The sequence below is a fragment of the Myotis yumanensis genome, unplaced genomic scaffold (assembly GCF_028538775.1).
Source record: "Myotis yumanensis isolate MYYU_CA2020_CCGP unplaced genomic scaffold, mMyoYum1.0.hap1 SCAF_8, whole genome shotgun sequence".
Taxonomy (NCBI): Eukaryota; Metazoa; Chordata; class Mammalia; order Chiroptera; family Vespertilionidae; genus Myotis; species Myotis yumanensis.
In genome coordinates, this window is record NW_027223759.1 from 44,665,259 (window position 1) to 44,687,829 (window position 22,571).

The 22,571-nt window shown below is 41.7% G+C and overlaps 1 protein-coding gene across 3 annotated transcripts in view; it reads right to left on the reverse strand.

Annotated features, from left to right (window-relative positions):
* Window positions 1-22,571, reverse strand: part of RAPGEF4 (Rap guanine nucleotide exchange factor 4) — a 260,265-nt gene that overhangs the window by 194,860 nt on the left and 42,834 nt on the right. For 2 of the 3 annotated variants that reach the window (XM_070422742.1, XM_070422743.1), the window contains exons 3-4: window positions 22,032-22,120; window positions 8,558-8,704 (exon numbers count right to left, since the gene is read on the reverse strand). In XM_070422742.1, coding sequence (XP_070278843.1) covers window positions 8,558-8,704; window positions 22,032-22,120 — 236 coding nt within the window. Of the gene's footprint in view, window positions 1-2,400; window positions 2,637-8,557; window positions 8,705-22,031; window positions 22,121-22,571 lie in introns of those variants that run through there. The other variant, XM_070422745.1, reaches the window with a different exon arrangement.

A 22,571-nucleotide genomic window follows, 5' to 3' on the forward strand; every position in this document is an offset into this window, starting at 1 on the left:
TCATAAGGTATATAAATGCCTAATCAGTATATTGTACACCTAAAACTAATATAACATTGTCTATCAACTGTAATGGAAAAAAAATTTTTTTAAAGAAGCTACTGATGCCCAGGCCCCATCCTGGTTACATTGGTCTAGGGAGGGCCCACAGATGGGAATTTTCAATAGCTTCCCAGGTAATTCTAACGTGGAATTAGTTTGGGGAACTATAACTATAAATGATGAAAGATACTAAAAAGTTCTTCTTGCCTTTCAAATAATATATTTTGATACAATATGACCTGTTGCCCTATACATTTCTTTCACCATTCACATAATTTGTGTCTCTGCCTTCTTGAATTTGCAAACCAAAAAGAGGGAGGGGAGAGGCGCTAAACTTTTCAATATATCAGGCACCTAAGTAATTGATCAATGTTAACTTGGACTGCTGTGGTCAGAAAAGCAGGATTTAAACAATGGTATCTTTATTTTACAGACAGATGGCCCAGGAAGCTGGAGAGCTTTCCAACAGTCCTCCAGAAACAAGAATAGATCAGAATTTCAAGCCAGACCACTGACCACATCAATAACCTTTAGAAGGTCTGTCTTGCATCTACTGTTCGGGCTAGACAGCTCAAAACGGAGGGGTCAGAGAGATCAATCAGGCAAGACTGCAGGAATTCCGAAGGGCTGCCTTTGTGACAGGATTTCCTGCTGCTCCTTCCTCGGTGTCAAGCGCCCTGCCCCAGTGACTGTGCCCTAACCTCTCCTCGCAGGGAATGGAATTTGGCCTAATGAGAGCAGGAAAGTCCCATGACCACAGAGCTTCCTACACATAAAGAGCTTAACAATATCCCCAGTCCACACCACGAGTTCCTTCTGAAAGTCTCAAGTTCTTAAAGTTTTCTCAACTAGAACTGCCTTTGCCTGCGGGACCCATTAAGTCTTAGAGCGGATTTCTCCAGATGATGCCTGAACAACAAACAAATCACAAAGCCAGGCATTTGGAAATACAACACATGACTCCTTCAGAGGGCAGGCGGACGGACCCCTAACCAAACCCCCCAGGACACACCACCCCCCTCCCCACACCCTCAGGCGGCAAAGGCCGAATGCAGAGAGAGAAGGCCGAGCCTCTTCTGTGTGGTCAGTCCCTAGGGATGAGGCTGCTCCAACGCTATAATTTGGTTAACTGACCCCAATCCTTTAGGGAAGCTGAAAAACAGCCTTGTTAGCCACACAAGAATTCAGAACCAGATCTCTTGGGATGGCATGCTATCCCCCCGGGGGAAATGAATCTCTCCCTGCCCCTCCCCCCACCATGTCCTTCAGCACACTGATCTTTCTCATGGTGCTTTCCAGTTCACCTTCGGTCAGGATGATTTGTATTGATGCCTGTCTGTCTTCACTAGATTGTGAACCAGACAGATAGGGTGCATCTTGCACCTCCACATGGGGGGAACCAAGTATGCTTGTTGAATATGACAGAAGCTCCTCAGAGATGAAAGGGTCAAAGTGGCATCCAGTAACATTGAGTCCAGCGGCCCTTTAGCAGGCAGAGCCCCCCCCAGAATGTTAGCTGAGACACTGATGAGGGCCACTGCCAGACAAAAGCAGGGGAGAGGGTGGTGTGAGGCGTCAACAGCGTGCTGGCGAATGCACAGCCACAGAAGGAATTTCAGAACCTTTTCTAACAGAACCTCCTAGAAGACCAGAGTATCCACTACACGCTCCTGAAACAAACACGCAAAGGAGCATCAGCTGAGGAGTGACCGCTGCCCACAGCACCCCACCAGCAGGCCTGCCGGCAGCATCTGGGCATTCCTGGCACCTGCCAGCCGAGCCTTGATCTGTTCAGACCCCCTGATCGTCTTCTGAGAAATAGTGAGATCATAGCTGCGGAGCCGGTAGGACGTCAAGTCATCAATAATGTAGCAGAATTCCCATAAACAGTAAGGACTTCATAGAGTCTGAAAGCGGCAGGCAAGACACCTACTGGGCGCCCACGGGGTGAAATACCATCACTCTCAACCTGTTTCCCTACCCAAAATTCACGCCATTCAAATAGGTCACCAGATAAACACATCGACTTAAAGTGAATGTGGTAAATGTGACCCTGCCTAGTTAAGAACAACTATCTTTGTTTATCATTTAGAAACATATTTAAGATCATCAGGCTAAGCAAACATCCTTCACAATCAGAAAAAGATGAGCTGCCCCTGCCCCCCCCCCCACTCCCACATGCACACCACAAATAATAATGAGATCTAATTATGTCGGTGCTGTGCAACATATTCCAATCTGGTGGAACATAATTAGAGAAGCCAGAGATGCTTTCGAGTATAACTCCTCAGGCCAAAATGCAAACTGTGACATGTAATGCTTCCCCACTAAAGAATTCTTTTAAAAATCCATTCTGACCTGGTAGGGCATACGTCCTTCTTTTTCTGTCTCTCAAAGCTCTCAGACATCCAGCGAGTATCTGTCCTTTATTTGGACAGCAAAGTGCATCTCCATCGTCGATGATTCCCTGTCTGTATCTGTTCCTGTTAAGAGGATCTCAGACCACGGAGAGGAAACTGGTGCTGCTGGTTCTCCAGGGAAACTCGGGCAGCAAAGGCAATAGGAAAAGACTTCCTCTATATAATTTTTTTTTCAATTTTAGCTTCCTCCTAATAACTTCACTCCCTTCCTTTCTGGATTTGAACCACGGTGTCACTTCACGGAAAAGCGTGAGGACAGAGGAGTGAGACCCTGGCGCAGACACGTAGGTCCCACTCATGGAAGCAGGCTTCCGCTGGGCTTAAAAGAATCCGAACTGCCAGGAGAGAGGCGAGAGGAGCAGCCAACAGGATGTGTGTGGCTGGAGTTCCTGGCACAAAGTCTTGGCTTTCATGTTTATTTTTGGATGTATTTTTCTTGGCCTTTTGATGCAAATTTCTGGCCTGGGAAGTAACCCTGCAGTACAAGATCCTAAGTGGCCAAAAGTAAGCACAGGCTTCTGACTTGGGAGAGCACAGGCCCCCTGGCTTCTAGGCTCCAGGAATCCTCACTGGAGGGGGTGGGCCCCTGTGCCCTGGCAGGCAGGCAGGCGACCGCCTGTCTGAGGATGAATCCTGCAGTCCTACCTCGGTACCCGGGACCACTACACATGCACCTAAAATGCCAGTCCACCTGCAAAGCCCAGCAGTGATGTCACAGTGAAAGAACCTGACATTGTGTGCATGCCCGAGGAAGCAGTAACACCCAGCCAAAGGGCTTCTGTGATTTGGGCATTCTGTGATATTGTGTTTTAGTGTTTGCCTTTAATTTTTCTGACAGCCCAAGGCAGATAGGAACATGAAGCCTATCCAAGCAGGAGCAGATGCCTCTGAAAGATATATTATTCTAATGCGGCTTTTAAAGCACATCAGCAAAGACTAAGCTGCTGTCATCTCAATAATTCCTATTCTCATAGTGGCTTGAAAAAATTATTAATGGAAAAGGGCTTTTTTTTTTCTCCCTATATAATCCAAAAGAGGCAGTAAATAGAAATAATTAAAAAGCTTTACAGTCCCACAACTGCCAACACATCTGGGAGAATCGAGACAAAAAAGAACTCTGAAAAGTAGGGACTAGAGATAGATGCAAAATGTTTCTTCAAGAATATTCACTGCTCTAGCTGGGTGGCTCAGCTGCTTGGTGCACCAGAAAGGTTGCAAGTTCGATTCCCAATCAGGGCACATACTTAGGTTGCAGATTCGATCCCTGGTTGGGGCATGTACGATAGAAACCAATTGATGTTTCTATCTCACATTTATGTTTCTCTCCCCCGCCCCACACACACTTCCTCTCTCTCTCTAAAAAAAGTCAATAAAAACATATCCTCGTGTGAGGACCAAATATATCTTAGAAATATCCCTGCTTACAAATTGCTTTCTTTTCCTAAGACAGAAACATGAACTTACCTCTTATTTTTCCCGTTCAGCTTTATATCCCATAAAGCAGATTTTTTTCTCAGTCAACAATATTTACTGAGGCCACAGACACATTTGGGCAATAGACTTACTTTATCAAGCATTACTTCTGTTACAGAGAACAGACTGGTGGTTGCCAGAGGCAGGAGGTAGGGGGTGGATCAAATGGGGGGAGGGGGTCAGAAGGTACAAACTTCCAGTTATAAAATAAACAGTGACATATAAGGTAAAGCATGGTGACTATGGTTAATGATGATACTGCATCGTATATTTGAAAATTGCTAAGAGAGAAAATCTTAAAAGTTCTCATCACAAGAAAAAAATTGTCACTATGTGTGGTGATGGATACTAACTACACTCATTGTGGTGATCGTGTCCCAATATATGCAAGCATTAAATCACCATGTTGTACAACTGGAACTAATATAATGTTATAGTCAATTATAGATAAAAAGTAAACATTTTAAAAAATCATTACATCTGAGCAATGATTCTCTGGGACATGGTTTTCCCTGGTTAAAATAAAATCACAATAGTGTGACAAGAAGTTTCTGGGTAACAATTACAGCTTTTATTGTGACATGGGTCAGATTACCAATTTAAAATATTGCTTTTAAAGACTGTAGTTTTATTGCTGTCTTTAAACTTTCAAATAATTTATTCAAACATATGTAATATGTAATTATTTTGAACATGCTCAAACAGGGCTCATAGCAAAGGAAAGCTTTTGTCCAGAATGATGTGCATGCCATTGAAGCACAGGGCAGCAGGTGGTAGACCACTAGCTCAAGGGCCTCTCGGTCCTATCTTTTATGGATCTGTTCGAGCGTGCCTTTCTAATCTACTTCTCTGAACACACTGGACTCATCTCCTCGTTCCATGTCCTGTATTTGGAACAGTCCATGTAAAGAAGCCCAAGCATGCAAATCTGAAAGCATCTTTATGCAATGGACAGAAAGTCAGAAAGAAAACTAAAAAATCCCTCGTTTGCTGTTCTAACCATTGAAAACCTTCTTATACCATTACGTGCTGAGAATAAATTCATGTAATTGGACAACAAATCAGTCTTTTATTTATTCCAAAGGCCAATAACAATCATAAATAATCCACAATCTTGGATCAAATATTAATAAGTGGCTTAAAACTCCCAAGCCTACACTTTACTACTTTGCCATTTTGCCTCCTTCCTGGGGGTACACAATGCCACCAGTGCCAAGGAGTTTGAATTATAATTACCTCAAGAACTAAAAGTGATGTTCCAAGACTTTTAAATTAATTTTCTTCTGAATGAAATCAGAAACATAACTATATTTTCCCTTCCCCTCTTCTTCCCTCCCTTCCTCCTTCCCTTCCTCTCCCTCTCTCTTTCAAGATGCTACTGAAAAATGACATATTTTATACCCGTTAATATATTTTATTAAGTACTAATATCAAAGAGGTGTGAAAAGAGGGAAGCATTATTGACCAACTCAATAAATTTCCTATAATTCACTTAAGCTAAGAAAATATGAGCTAACTTTAAGATGGAGCAACCCACCGCCCTCAGATCCAACCACACATTGGCAATTGAAACATGGAGAAAAAAAGAAAGTAGTTTTCACTAGGAAAGGTGTAGGGTGCAAAGAAAAGCATGAAGCTGCTATCTCAGTTATGTCTGGGGAGTATTTGTTTAATTTTATGCATTTGTAGAAACTATTGAAAAATTCTCCCAATCAGATTTATGATGATTTTTTAAAAATAATCTGGGTGCTACTAATTTGACTTACAACATAACAGACAATATAAACCAAGAGGTATTTGGGCTGAAATTGAATAGGAATCAAAATCTCACATGGAGTTTCGAGTGTGTATCTACCAGTAGAGAGCCAGGGAAATTGGCCTTTGGTCAGGAAAGGAAGCAGGATTCCCCAGTTCTGTGCTGCCATTCAAGTCCAAGTGTAAGATTTAAAATAGACTATTTGTTCAGCCTATTAGAAAGCTATTTTTAGACTGTGCTACCTGTTAGTAGTAGGGACCACAATTTTCAGAGTTAGAAGAAGTAACCAGATTCCTGATTCTCGTGTTTGATAAAAGTAAGTGACATCAAGGACATAGACAAGGATACAGCCAAATATAAGGTTGCTGCCATACAATGGGCCGACCATGGCATTCCTCAAAAGTAAATAATCAGATGCGATGACCATGCACAGTTAGACCCATGATGCAGGTCACCTAATATTTACTATTCACAGCCTAACACTGAGCTCCTTCCCTTGCCAACGGGACAGGCACTGTCCAGCTTACCTGTCTACTGCCTTCTTTCTTCCATCTCACAGTTTGGTGAGAATTCTACCTGAATTCCGAAGCTATGTAATCCCTCCGTTCATGATCTTTCCCTTTTGGTATTTGGTTGACAGATTTGCTAACAGATATTTTTTACCAGAGTAATAAATAGTTGAATTATAAACTAGTCAATGCCATGAAGAGAAAAAGAGTAAGAAAACAGAGCCCTGACTGGTGTGGCTCAGCGGTTAGAGTGTTGGCCCATGCAGCAAAGGGTCATGGGTTTGATGCCAGATCAAGGGCACATACCTAGGTTTCCGGTTCAATCCCAGGTACTGCTTAGGATGAGTACAGGAGGTAACCAATCAATGTGTGTCTCTCATATAGTTGTTTCTTTCTCTCTCTCTCTCTCTCTCTCTCTCTCTCTCTCTCTCTCTCTTTCTCCCTCCCTCCCTTCCTCCCTCCCTCTCTCCCATCCCTCTCCCCCTCCCTTCCACTCCCTCTGAAAAGCAATGGAAAAAAATACCCTCAGGTGAGGATTAAAACAAGAAAGAGAGAGAGAAAGAGACAGAGACAGACAGAGAGAAAGCCTGATTTGGGCAGCTGTAAAAGATGTTTATGGAACAATTGAGGAAATTTGAACTCTAGAGTGGGTATTAGATGATATTAGGATATTGTTACTTTCACAGGTGAAATAATGGTATAGGTATGTCACAGAATAGTCTAATTTTTCATATATACATGCTGAATATTTAGGATGAAATGTCACGATGTCTGTCATTTACATTAAAGTGGTTCCAAAAACAACAAATATGAAGCAAATATGGCTGTATGTTAACATTTGTTGAACTAAGTACAGGTATACAGTTGTTTATCATATTATTCTTTTTTATTTTCTGTGAGGTTTTAAAATGTTTTCAAATATATATATTTTTAATATTCCCAGGTAGCAATTTCTCAGGAACTGCCTTCACAGCCTGAGGGCTCCTAATTACAGTAAGTTTTTACTATTTCTCCAAATCACCATCAGCAGTTTGACTCAGTCATCACAGACAGAAAGCAGCTATAATGACACACATCACAGGTAGGAAGCTTTTTTTGTTCTTAAACCGGTTTTCTGAATTTCCTTTTGGGAAAAGACTTTTTCAGTTTACCTTTTAAAACGAAAGATCCAAAAAATGGCTTGTTTGCCTCAAGTCTGGTCCGTTTTAATTGACAGAAAACCTCTCCACACATACCTCATGCAAACCTACTTCAGCTTTGCCTTCCTAAAACTAGCTTTTGTCTCTGAACTTTACAGAGCTGCTGGAGCTCTTTAATATTTTCTAAGGGAAGCATTTCAAACAAGTAACCCCGCAATTTATTCACTACTGCCAAGAATAAAAGTAACAGGTTTCACCACCAAGGCCCTCCAAGGCTTTACAGGACTTTTGAGGCAAAGCATCACTCATTCGCCGGCAGGCTTGCTCCCTTAATGCATCTGTCATTTGTTTGGCTCCGGAGGAAACGATTTGATTACACAAAATTCTTTTTAGATCAAGTTTAAAATCTTAGCCACAAGTGGCGAAGCCTGCCAGCTCAATGGGTTGACACTTGGACACACTGAGCCCAGGACAAAGATAAGGAACAACCGCAGGTTAAAATCAGAAGCTTGAAGAACCGAAAAGGAATGAGCGTGAAAGATGCAAGGCTTAGCTGGGCCTTTCTAAGTGCTCCACTTGCCATTGCTGTATATGATGATTTGTTCCCCACACTTCTGAGAAATGAGTGCAATACCCTAAGGGCACTGGTAAGCAGCGGTAAATGCAAAAGCCACCAGGACCAGTCGCATCCATCCACTGCTGTGCCACCTAAGCATTTTGAAGTTGGCAACTAACCAGACATCTTTATGTCCCTCATTTCTCATACCTTATTATGGGGCACATCGTTTTTAAAAAGCATTTAGATGAAGCAGATGTTAACCCCATTCATTCCACTTTACCAGGGAATATGTCAATGATGATTTTTAAAATGCAAAAGAAAATGTCAAAGTATTTTGTTCCCTGCTTAAGAACACATCTGTGGAATAGGAGGGGAGAAATACATAAAACATCTATGGTCATTCAAGAAATAATTATAAGGTATGTCAAACTACAGAAAATTGAGCAAGCACTAAATTAAAAAAAAAAAAAAAAGATGGCTTGTGTCAAAATGGCTTTTTCACTCCCTTATTTCAAAAACAAGTTTTGAAATTAAATTCCATCCACCAGCTCAGAACAGAACACATTAAGGCCCGACTGTAATGCCATTATCCACGTGGCAGCCCCCTTTCCCCCCCCCCCCACAACCACATTAATGGACAAAGAAGCCTTGGGGCTCACCTCCCAGAGAGCCTTGAAGTCCTTCTGCTCGATGCGGAGCAGCTCACTGCTCTCCCTGGTAACGATGGTCGCATGGCGGGGAGTGTTGTCCAGAATGGACTCTCCAAAGGCCGTTCCAATTCCCAGCGTACAGATGGTCACTGCGTCCTGAGAATCCCCAAAACTGGTCATTAGAAAATTAAACATTTAACAGATGGGTGAGTTGTCTTTTATTTGAACTGAAGAATAATTTGTATACAATAAAACACTTGATTTAACTGCACAGTTCAATAAGTTTTGACCCAAAGCAAGACAGCAACATTTCTATCACCCCCAATAGTTCCATCATGCTTCTTTCCTTCAAAACCCTCCTTTGAGGCGATAGGTTTATTTCTATCACCGCAAAGGAGTTTTGCTGGTGTTAGAACCTCATGTGAAAGGGATCAGACAATATGCCCTCTTTGATGTCTGGCTTCTTTTGCTCAACATAATGTCTGTAAGATTCATCCAAGTTGTTGCATGGATCCGTAGTTTACTTTCCCTTTTGCTGATGAGTACATTTCCATTGCATGGAGATGCTACAATTGGCTTATTCATTTTCCTACCGGTGGATATTTGCCTTGTTTCCAGTTTGGGGATATTATGAATAAAGCTACTAGTAATCATCCCACACAAGTCTTTCTGTGGACAAGACTATCTTTGTATATGACTACTGTCTGCTTTAAGAAGGGAGGGGAAATCTTTTAAAAACAAACTAAGGTTTTTAGTGAGGAGGAGCAGTTACAATACTTAAGTAGGAAACTGGAAGAGGGATGCTGTTTTGTCCATCTATCTCAAAGAGATGAGGAAACCGCGGATGGGAGTGGTTGATTCACGCAGCCCTTAGTTCAGCAGGTACAACGAGTGAGGCCCTCAGATCCTAACCCCTGCTCTCTGACTGTAGATCCTAAGCTTTTGTATCATGCTGCCTCCTGCAGCCACAGCAGAGTAAAAACAGCATCTGATTAAGTGCAGGACGGCTAGTTTATGAAATGTTGTGAATCGATGATTTAAAAGTTTCTTAAGGTGTACCAAAAAAGTAATTTACTCTCTGCAGGCAACACCAGTGATAATATTGGGATGTAATCCTAACTAGTTTCAAATAATACAAACAGCCACTCAAAATTACCTGGACATTAATTTTGCCAGGCATTACCCACCAAGGGAGATACACAAGGGTAATCCTGAGTTAGAAAGCACAGCTTTCCTTTCATTCATCTAATACACCATAATAGGCAAATGTGGTTAAGATCAACTTAGTGACTCCATAATCACATTACTAAGGCAAATTCCCATAAGAATCCAGTTCCCTGGACCATAGCCAATTGCTTCTGCACAGATATTACCATAAAAAATTGTGTTCAGGAAAATAAAATCAATAACATCTCAGAAAAGAATAAAAGATTAGGGGAGAACTTAAGAACAGCCTGCTAATAAATTTTCCAGAAAGTCGATTGCAAACAAATTCAGCCAGAAACATATCCTGAGAAATGACATGTCAATAGTCAGCAACAGTATGGTAAGTTGGAGTAATTTTCAAATTCTACTAAAAGCACAAGATGGATTATGATAAATCACAGAGCTTCGTGAATTCTCTAGAGTATCAGGTTCCTTTGAGAATTCCATTAGCTTACTTCATTTTGTCTTCTGAACCCTTCAGAAAGGATTCTGTTGCCTAATCTGTACTTTCCAGGGTTAAATTTTATTTTAAGAGTTGACAGGGATGGGTCATAAATATTACTCCTGCCACTATCCACGTAACAAATATCTAAAGTTGTCCGCAAAGTCTAAAGCAAAATAAGCCAATAAAGGCCACCTGGAAGAAAATATTTACAGTGACATAGAGACTGAGGAAAGCAAGCAGCACCTACTCAGGAAATATAAAATATTAACAACATTGCCCGGCTGGTTGAGAGCCAACCCTTGAACCAGAAGCTCAGGGTTGATTTCCGGTCAGGGCAAGTGCCCAGGTTACAGGCTCGATCCCCAGGAGGGGATGTGCAGAAGGCAGTCAATCAATGTTTCTCTCTCATCATTGATGTTTCTATCTCTCTCTCCCTTCCTCTCTCTGAAATCAACAAAAACATACTTTTTAAAAATATATATTAACAATAGTAAAGAAATGTCCTATTTTGGGATAAGATGGCAATTTATTTTAAGGATTTTCAAATACGAAATGAAGACTTAAGAACTTGAATATCTTTAATATATGAAGGTGGGTTTAGCAGATGCTGCTGGAGTCCTGCCAGATGCCCCCACCCCTTTACCTGTCCCCTCCCTCCCCCATCACTTAGCTTTCTGGATGGTTGCCATTCACACCTCTGCATTGCTCCACCTGAGGGCAGAGTGCTGGGCAGTTAATGCCTAGGCGGTACACCCTCCACCAAAGAAGCATGAGAGTAGGAAGGTTGAGTACCCCGGCTTTCGAACCCTACACAGTTTTTTAGAGGGTTCCCTGGGGAGTGAGCTCAGTTGCCCACAGTGGAAATCCTCTTATCAACACTTTTATTGGCTTTCCTTCATTTCTTATCTCATTTCCCTACTCCTTTAGAATGCTTCCCAGGGTCATGTCCAAATAAAACCCACTTAGAGCCAATCATTATCTCCAGGTCAGCTTCTGGAGACACCCAAGACAAAGAGTGGGTTCGCCAAACATGGCTGCGAGTCCCGAGTTACACTGAGCCCTCTGGGTAGGCACTGGTCAAACCAGCATTGCCAAAGAGACTTGTGTCACAGGGACAGAGACCAGCTCATCGCTTATTGCTTTGCATCAGACATATCGTAAGTGCAGTATCCCTTGGGTGACGCATGGGAAGACTTCACTGTCAGTGAAGCATAGTGGGTCTCTGAGGCCTTACACTATATAACTAGAGGTATGGGCTCTCAAAAGAATGACCGATGGTACGTCACTGACATGTCAGCTGGGTTCTTCTCCGATCTGATCCAGCGCTCTCTCATTTACCAGTCCACTTGATCACTCCTTCTCCTACCCTCTACAACACTCAATTACCCACTTGGCCTTAATAGCGCACACCCTACTGTGCATCAGTATCAAAGCAGATCTCCACGTGGGTGAGTGTCCTACTATGTGCCATGCACTTGGCCAGGTGTCTTGACTATGATGCCTCACTTATTCCTCACAACAGTTAAGTGAGATGTATTTAAAATGCTTTGCACAGTACCTCAGTTGTGGGATGGAAGCAATCTTTCTTATAAGATTATTAGCAGGATTCAATAAAAATAAAATAATATATATACACTGAGTTCTGTATGGTTCCTGGCATATCGTAGGTGCTCCATAAATAATGGGAAGTATTATTTCTGACAGCCATATTTAGGCTATCAAAATTTCTAAAAAGCAAATTATATAAGATGTCCCCAAAAATGTATACACACTCTGAATAATTATAAAGGAAGTGTTTACTAAAATACATTTCTCTTTCAAAATTGAGTTATCAGCTGTTAAAGTGTGTATACATTTTTTTAGGGACACCCTGTATTTTTCTATTATTTAAGTAACAGAGAAGCTCTATATTCATTTCCTGTTAATCTTCCATTAACAATGGCTTTTCAACACTTAAATTCCAAGTTTCTCTGACGCCCAGTTTGGATGTCAAGTGGTTTGAATGATCTGCAAAACACTTCAGCTCTCTGGGGGAGCTTGTATTCAAAGAAACCCTTCTGATGAATCCTGCTGTAAATCAAAGAATCCTTTCGTTCTGCTACTAATCACCCCTTAATTTATCTGCTTTGTATGTCAGAATTATGGTATACTGAGTTTGCAAAAAGCAGCATTCTCATATGAGGCATTTTATTTGCTTGTTTCATTATAAAGTACAGCTACGGTATGAAAATGGGAATGGTGCTAAGAAAGCCAGTGATTACATGTCACTGATATCCAAGCTAATAAACATGTGCCTTGCAAATGATGTCTATAAGCGTCTACTAAAATCCAACTGACGCAAGTTACAGACAGCCTGATGAAACTTAAAATAACAACCAATCAAATAAACATAAAGATTTTTTAATTGTCCTATAACTTCCAGGGGTATCTGTTCTTTTTATTATGTTTTTTTTTTTTTTAAGATTCCACGTATAAGTGAGAGCAGACAGTATTTGTCTTTCCCTGTCTGACATATTTCACTTAGCATAACACCTCCAAGGTCCATCCATGTTGTTCTGAATGGTGGGAGTCCTCGCTGTTTATGGCTGGGTGCTATTCCCTTGTATATTTATCACATCTCTGTACCCACTCGTCTATAGATGGCACGTTGTTTTACGTCTTGGCTGTGGTAAACAATGCTGCTATGAACGTGGCGGTGCAGGTATCATTTCCATTTAGTGTTTTCATTACCTTTGCGTATATTCCCAGAAGCCAATTTGCTGGATCACACGGTAGTTCTATTCTTAATTTTTTTGAGGAATCCCTGTACTGTTTTCCATAGTGGCTGCAATCCCACCAACAGTGCACAAGGGCTCCCTGTTCTCCACATGCACACCAGCATTTCTTATCTTTTAGATGATGAGCACCCTATCAGGCATCTCATTGTGGCTTTAATTCGCATTTCCCTAATGACTAGTGATGCCGGGCATCTTTCCATGAACCTGCTGGCCTTTCGTGTATCTTCTTTAGAGACATGTCTACTCAACCCTTTGCCCATTTTATAATTGGCTTGTTTTTTGCAATCTGAGCTGTATGAGTTCCTTATATATTTTTTATATTAACCCAGTGATGGCGAACCTTTTGAGCTCGGCGTGTCAGCATTTTGAAAAACCCTAACTTAACTCTGGTGCCGGGTCACATATAGAAATTTTTTGATATCTGCAACCATAGTACAACAAAGACTTATATTTTTGATATTTATTTTATATATTTAAATGCCATTTAACAAAGAAAAATCAACCAAAAAGATGAGTTCGCGTGTCACCTCTGACACACGTGTCATAGGTTCGCCATCACTGTATTAACCCCTTATCAGATATGTGGTTTGTAAATATTGTAAATATTTTTCCCATTCTATAGGTTGACTTTTTACTTTATTGATGGGTTCTTTTGCTGTGCACTTATGCACATATACATCATTTCCATATTGCTCAAGAAGAGTTCATCTCACAGCACATTTATTGCTTTGGATACATGTTGTGTTAACATCGAGGAACAAATTGGTCCTTCAAGTGTGTAGACCCTAAGACACAAACCTTTACAAAGCAAATATTTTTACAATTTTTATTTTAGGACTATAGGCAATTCTTGCCATTAAGTTTGGTAGTGTCTGTGTTTGTTTCATGGGTTTGAATTTAGTACTGAAATTTATTGAATGCTCCAAGTTATTTTAAAAAGTAAAAATTTAATGGAACCTAATCTCTGAAGTTGCCAAGACATTAGAGAGCATTTGCCATCTAAAGGATTTAACGCCAAGCACAAAGGCAAAATAGTTCTAAGTCAAATGTAGATTTTTTAACAAATAGGGAAGACAAGATATGTTACTTTTCAAGCACTTCCCTGGAATCGGAGTGTTAGACACAGCGTTAGACACAGGACCAGGCACGCTGGTTGCAGGAAGGTGCCGTCAGATGGACCAGCGTTGGCCTTGGGACCATTGAAGGAGGAAGGCCAACCCCAGTTCAGCAGAGGGCCAGTCTGTGCTGCACTGTGGCTCAGTCTTGCATCCACCCAAACAAAGAATTACATGGCAAAAACCCGAATACAGTATGTGGATATATGGCGCAGGATGCCAAATAAACCTGATCAGTTCCGAACAAATGACCTGAGCGCAGACAAGTAGCAAGAGATTACAAACTACCACCGTGGGCTTGGCACTGTCCAAGTTTTATGGGCTCCATCAATGTGTTCAGAAAATGTTTCCCCATAATGACAATGTTTTCTGTCTGAAAACAATGGGATGAAATGAGAGTGAATGGAAGAAACAGACAGGCAAAGGCAGAAAGACAGAGAAAGACAGGCCCACATAAAGGAGAAACCTGCCCGTCCTTTACAGTTTATAACCAAAACTAACGCTTAAAAACATCTTTGATGTAGAGATAAAGAGGGTAAATAAGAGCACATTTTACTTGGGGGGCAGGGCGGGGTAACAGTAAGAGATCCTTCCCCAAAATTGGGCTAAAAATGGCCAGAGAATTTCACAGAGACAGATGCGAGGATGTATAAAATGATGACCAAGGCCAAGTGCTGCTCAGATTCTCTGATCCCACGAAATGGCTGAACAACATTGTTAAACTTCTTGCCATTTCCAATACGGAGTACATTTTATATGCTAGCACTTCCCTCTTGTGGTAGAATTACAGCATTGCAGGCGTAGCCATCAACAGCATTTCCCACTCTGGGCAATTAACTTTTCTTTCTGGAAATGGAAAAAAAAAAAGCACCAGAACCCCTGCTCTATGACAAGTACTTCATATACACTAACTCATTTAAGATAGAACTGCTATCCCCAACTTATAGGTAATCTAACTTGCCTAAGGTCACAGTAATTAAGTGGCAGAGGGAAAACTTCAAATGCCTGATTTTAACCACTGTGTTTTGCATTAGGTATGTATTTACAATTCAGATGAGATTTGTTAAAGAGATGTCGAAGTTTCAATGAATTAATACATCATCTCATTCTCTATTTTGCAGCATGAACCTGTATGCACCAAACAGCCATATGAAATTCTACTTTGATATGACTGGAAACATATTATACTTTCTTGGATGTGAAGATTAATTTAAAGCCTTATGTGTATCTGGGACTCCAATATTTACCATGCCTAAAAGGCCCCTCACCTATAAAATCTGCAAAGAGCAGGACCTTTTCTCTCTTTCTCTGTCTGAAACACACACACACACACATACACACACACACACACACACACACAGAGTTGGATATTGTTGCTTGACATAGTGCAGTTTATAAGCCTATTTATTATTTTAAGTTTATTGTTTATAATTTGTACCAATCTTCACTTTTCACCCTAAATCTATTCACATATCAATGAAAAAAAGCATACCCATAGTATTCATTCTCGTGGGAATGTAAAATCTCTGACTTTTAGCCCTTTAAGTTAAATAGACACCCAAACAGGCAGGTTCCTTGAGAGCAAGAATTCAGCTGTGGGCACCTGAAGGTGTAAGTGTCCTGGTTAAGCTTAGGTAAGAGACTGAGGACAGGGCCAGGTGCCCCTGGGAACTGGAAAGATGAATCCTTAATAGGATCGGTGCTGCCAAGTGCAAGTTATGTGAGCCCGGTCGGGACACTTTGGGATGCGGGAAGTGCTGTGTGAACAGGTCCTCTGCTGGGCATTCTAAGTTTCATGGGGTAAGAGAGAGACTGGCCAAGGCAGGAGCAGTGTGTGGGAAGCTGGGGGAGGCATCTCTGACAATTACACAGGCACAGGGAGTAAGAGTGTTTCTGAAGTAGGTTTCGTTTTATGGAGTAGCGGAATCAATATGATTTGTAGGAAGATATTTGCAAGGGTAGTAATCTTTAAAATTTCATCAAAATTTCCATGGCCGTGTGGCTCAGTTGGCTGGAGTGTTGTCCCATACACCAAAAGGTTGCAGGTTCGATCCCCGGTTGGGGCATGTATGGGAGGCAACCGATTGATGTTTCTCTCTCATATCAATGTTCCTTTCTCTCTTTCCCTTGCTCTCCCTCCCTCCCTTCCTCTCTCTCTCTCTAAAAATCAATGAAAATATATTCTCGGGTGAGGATTTAAAAAATAAATTAAAATTTCATCAAAATCATAGGAGCAGAAGAGTCTATGTATAATTTCTCAGAATTCTTATCACAAACATGGTTTCAAGGCCATAACAAAGGGGAAAAAGCACACAGCACCGGCTCCTCAGGATGGGTCTCCAAGAGGCAGGACCCACTGTCCCCCTCCTCGACCAGGGGCTTTGGTGTTCCTCACTCCAGGCCATACTTGAATCCTGGGGCTGGGGGATAGGAGATTCAGGCAAAGAGAAGACAGAGAAGCAGCACAGAGAGTTAGTTGGCCGGGCTGTGTGAGAGGAAGGTGGCTCTAACCCAGCTCGGCAGGATTTCGGACCACGATGGGCTCGTTGGAGCCAGAGGCAGACCCGCAGGGGAGGCAGGCTCAGCCTACCAGGTCTGCCTCCCGGCTGGCAGGCTTGTGATCCTAAACTGACCAGGTGGTCACCCCAAACAGAACTAGGAGGTGAACCCTCTGGCTCTCCACAGCCCATCAGCTTTTTTTTTTCTCTGTCCTCCCCTTCCAGGAAAGGGCCTAAAGTTTATATTATCACTCACCAGGACGTTTGTATTTTAATACTTCTCCCAAGTGTGGAACGGATGGCTTTCTCTGTTAGAATCTTAGGCATCAGTGACTTAAGGGGGCAAAGAAGGGTCAACACACCACGACCACCACCCATGGTACTGGAGGTGCTTGTGATAAGATCCCTTTGTAGGCCCCAGGCAAATGGAGCACATGCTGGCCACTGCTAAGGGTGGCAAGGCAGGGTCTGATTGGGTACAAAAATCATGGTGATTTCCAGCTCTATGGGTCACCACTAGCCATGTTGAGCAGACCACTCATTGCCCTGTGACTTGGAGCAAAATCTAGCAACTCAAAGAGTGGCTCAGACAAAAGCATGCAAGTGAAACACTTTGTAAAGGATGAGAGTTACTACTACTATGCTCGGTGGATATCATCAATAAGAAATGTGTAACCCTCAACCTAGAGCCCAAAGAATTCAAAAAGAGCATGCCAAACCAACCATACAGAGAGCAAGAAGCTGTGTTTTCTTAACCCAGTGAGCAAAAAAGTACAAGGGGATGATGGGAAGGGACAAAAAGTAATATTGCATTGAAAAAGGTGGGAAGGTAATATGAATTTTATGAGACAAATAAAATATTTATGTTCTATGTATTCTTGAAAGTTATATATAGTTATATTTTCCTATAACTATATAAAAGAAATAGGGTGATTTTGTTTAGGAAAAACTCCATCAAATCAATATCACCTAATAAATATATAATATAAAAACAATATGCCAGAATCTGTGAAGAGTTCTTCTTCATTATGTGTTCCTTATTTCAATTAACGGCATCGCCATCCACCTCTTCATTCATGGCAGGATCCTCCCTTTCTCTCAACTCCCCATACATCCCATCAACACCAATTCTAACATTTCACCTTTACCTTGTACATACTATACCTCAATCTCCCTCGCTTTATCACCCATACTTATCTACCCCATGCTCTAACCTAGAAGCTTTTTGAGGGAATGGAACATGGTCATTTCACTATGTATCTCTAATCTAAAAGGTGGTGGAAGGAGGGCCCACATCCCACGGGTTTCTGCAGACTATGAGAAGTGGGCCGTCCCCTATAGCATGTCTCAGGTGGAGGAAACACCTGTGAGGTGGGCTTGCAGGTGAGAAGGTGTGGAGCTCTGAGCTGGAATCAGAAATGCAGAAGGGTGGCTGCAGGAGCTGTAAGAGAAAAGCTCCTTCTCCCCACATCACTCACTACTCCTTCTGGATGGCAGCTGTACAACCAAACTGGTCAAGAACTTGAGCTCTAGGATCACAAAGAATTGGCTCTGATACCTAATGACTGTGTGACCTTGGGCAAGTCATTTAGCATCTTACTTGCAAAATGAAACTAATGATAGCACTAAACAGGAGAGGGCAGTGTAGTGAAATAATGCTTGTAACGTGCTCTACACATAACTGCCTATAGTGGGCGCTCCATTACCATTAGCTATTCCTGCTCTTTCCTCACCATTCTGGCTCAGCTAACACCCAATGAGGGGCTGAAACTCGGAGATAAGTTTGAGAATTTATCACCACCATCTCCTCTGAGTTCTGACTCAGATAAGACAGACATGCAGGGCAGGTAGAGACTTGAGGAATGAAAATGAAGAGGTAAGCTAGCAAGACACTCTGCCTTATCTCTTTCCTTAATTCTTAGACTCTTTTAACTTTTCTTTTCCTCCTCTTCCTCCTTCTCCTTCTCATTTTTTTACTGCCCATGCCCACCATTTTTCCTGTGTGAACAGTAGAAATACTGGTAACATAAAATTTGGAGTATGTCAGGCCTTAATTCAAATTTTAATTTGGTCCAGGAAAAATTATACCTATGTTGCTGAGCTCTATTTTCAAGCTCAATTATAAAATAGGACATAAATGCCTAAAGATGAAGTCATTAATGTTCCCAGAACCCCTTGCACAGTGTGACACAATGAAGGCACTTAGCAATGTTGTTGCTGATCTCTAGGAATAGAAATTCCAGGTCATTTTTGTTTCTCCCCTTATGGTCCATCACCCAACCCCATTTTTCTCCTATTGGGGAATATGATGGTTAATTTTATATGTCAACTATGGTAACCAGTTCCTTAAACAGTCTAATTATGCCATAAAAATATTTTAGATGTGATTAACATTTATCATCAGTAGACTTGAAGTAAAGCAGATTGCCCTCCATAATGTGGGTGAAGGCCTTAAGAGCAAACAGATTTCCCTGGAGGTTTCCCAAAGAAGAAGTAATTCTGCTTCCGGACTGCAACATAGAAACTCTACCTGAGTTTCCAGCTTTTAGTGGTAAGGCTGCAGCATCACCTTTTACATGAATCTCCCGCCTGTCAGCTTACTCTACAAATGTTTAATTTCCCAGCCCCCACAATCCTATAAGCCAATTCCTTAAAATAAATCTTCACCTGTCTATTTCCTGTTGGTTCCACTTCTCTGGAGAACCCTAATATAAGGCACTACTCTGACTTGGCCACACCACTAGAGGGCAGAGACCCAGAGCCCATTAAAAAGGGCAGAGCAGATACAAATCACTTTTTTGTTTCTCCTTTTCAAGCAATTTGCCATGGAATGGGGTACATCCATCTTGCTCATTCTCCTTAGCTTCTTCCTCCCCTGTGGCTGAAACCATGTCCTGCCCATCAGAGTTGATTAAAAGGCCGGGCCCTCTGTCTACCTTCAGCCACTCTCTGGAGTGCTGGAGGATTAGAGGGCAGTGCACTTCATCACCCTTATGTCTTAGTGACTATACAAATCAATCCAGAAAACCTTGGACATTGAGGGGTGACGTACACTGGGGAGGCAGGAAGCCAGCTTTGATATAAAACTAATAATTCCAACAACTTAAGAGATGGCCAAACCCAGCTTTGGAAAGTTCTCAGCATTGGGTTGAGGTTAAAACCACAGCTAAAATCTAGAATTAAAAGTTTGTTAAAATTTAAAACAAAGCCACAGCTAATAACAAAGTGTTACTCAGCTATTCTTTGCTGGGACTGCATGGTGAGAGATAATTGGTCCAGGGCAATAGTCCAAGAGCCCCTGGTCAAACACTATTTTAATACCATCAAAATCTCACACAGCTTTTAACATCTGCTGAGTCAGCACATCACTGCTAGTGTGATTAATCATCCCTTAGGTACATCTGCCTTGCCTTTTTAAAATTATTATTATTCCTTCCTCATCTCTCTTCCCTCTGTTTTCCTTTCCTTCTCACCCTTTTCCTCTTTAATTCTCATATGCTTTCCCTTTTCTCTCTTTCCTCGCCTTTGCCTTTTCAGCTTCCCCCCTCTCTCCACCATTATTCATTGAAGACCACCTGGAGAAGCAAGGAGACTCATCCTCTTCCAGGCCCTGTCCCCTCCGTACAGCCACACAGGGGAGACGGGGTTAAGGTAAGCATCAGGAGCAGCTCTGAGCACAAGGCCCAGAGGGCACCCACCAGGACAGCAGTCTGCAGGTAGAAGGTGGGCAGCTTTGGCATACTTCTCCTGAGTCAATCAGTGCAGAGCAGTGGCTAAGAGTATATGTTGTGATGCTGGACTGCTTGGGTTTTAATCTTAGTTTCCCTAATTTCTAGATACATTACTTGGGGCAGGTGATTTAACTACTCAGGGCCTTAGTGTCCTCACCTATAACATGAGAACAGTAATATGACCTACCTCATAGGGTTACTATGAGGATTAAAGGGATAAACAAACACCTGTTAAGTGCTTAGAACACTGCCTAGCACGTGGCAGATACCAAAGAAATGCTCGCTAGCTCTTCTCAGTGCCATTGGGAAACTGAGGCAGCTTACAGGAATCAAAACCTACCTCTCACCTTGGCCCTCTCTGAAATCCAAGGGAAACCTGGCCTTGTGAGAGAGGGCAAGAGGGAAGTACCCTCAAGGTCAGGGGAAGAGGGGGTATAGGTTCCAGGCAATGTCTAATGGAACTTTCAATGCATTGATGCGTAGAAAAAGTATGCTATTGGTTAAACAGGACATTGGCACTGGCCTGAGACTCTAACCATCTAACAAAGGGTATAACACAGGCACCTATATTCCAAACTCCAAATGTCCACCTTACCAACAATCGTTTGGGTTTTTAGATAGGTATAACACGGGCAACTCCAACAGGCACGTAAGTCCCTACAAAATTTAAATCTCAGGTTTAGTATGTCATGAACGTTTCTCACAGCTGAAGTGTGCTACACATGAACAAGGCTCAGAAGCACTGTCTTACACATGGTACTCAGGTTATTTGTCCCTTTCATTGTTTCTTTGATTTTTCTTGATAATTCGTTCTGATCTTACAATTAGCCAGTTCTCTTCCCTCTGTGTTTAGCTTGAGTCCTGAATATGTGGATAGAAAACTTGGACCATTTTCATACTGAAGCTTGACGATGGCTTCTAGGGGCCATTCTTTTGAGAGTTAAGGTCCTTGGCTCCTAATGGGAAGGTTCTGTACATGCTGGTTAATGATGGTTAATGATGGAGTAAGAGTCAGTGCAGATATGAAAGGAGACTCTGAATCTAATTTTAAATATTCACAAACATTGTGGCGTGGGGAGGGAAGAAGAACACGAGTTTTATCTTTTAGGATGCCAAGCTCCTCAGAGGTGACTAAGGAAGATAAGGAAGCCAGCACTGCACTTTAGGGGGAAATGTCATCATTGGCCCTCCTCCATTTGAAAGACGAGGTAGAGAAATAGTGAGAAATTGTAAGAGGACTGCATTGACTACATTTTCCCACATCGGGGGTGGGGGGGCACCTAAAAGGTCACAGGGGGGTCACTTCTAGGACGGAAAAGTCAGGACACCAGATGGAGGAAGGCTCTAAGGAGAAACCTAGTAAGACTTGCTTCTCCTTCCCCCTTTGCTCACATTTCACCTTACACAACAGCCATTTATCACATTGCAAATGAATTGTTTGCATTTCCCATAGACAGCAAGCTCCTGGAAGGCAGGCAAGGGCTCCTGGATTTCATGCTCCAACACCTGGCACCTACTCAAATCACAGAAGACATTCAGTGTGTATGTTCCTTGAGTAATTTAGTAAAGAAATTCATCAAACACTTGAACTTCATACTAGAGGAAAGAGGTTTGAAATGTAATTTTGATGGCATACAAGACAGAGGGATAATGTGTCATTTAAAAATAATAATAAGTCCTACTTTTTAAAAAAAGGAATAAGGCATCTTACCTGGTGACTGCTGGTCTCAGATACTTTTACATCCAGAGACCCTGCCAGGACAGCATACCAGTTTGTGCCAATATCACCTTGACGAAATACTGGAAAAGAAACAGTAATGTCACTATGGATACCGGTTTTACCGTATGACCTGATAGTTTCTCACTGATTATTATACCAGTAAGTGAGACTTGAACTTAGCTGAGCTTATATGACTCTTTCTCTACTTGTTCTCACAAGAACATGACATATTTTTCTTTTTCTCATCTATCAACAACGCTGTATCCTATTTATTCAATATTCTATGAAATGGAATTCTATTTAAACGTAACTTTCATGTTTACAGAGCAATAATAAGGAATGATAGCCTAAGTATGTCCTTTGAATTTAAGAAGAATGATGTTCTATGAAATTTATCTTAAAGATACTTTATTATATTATGATTCTTGGAAAATTATTATTCTAGATAGGGTGCATATTAACAAGGTTATTTGACTCAATAAAACCAGACCACTACCCCAATTTCTTAAGTCTATTTCTACTAAAAGCAAA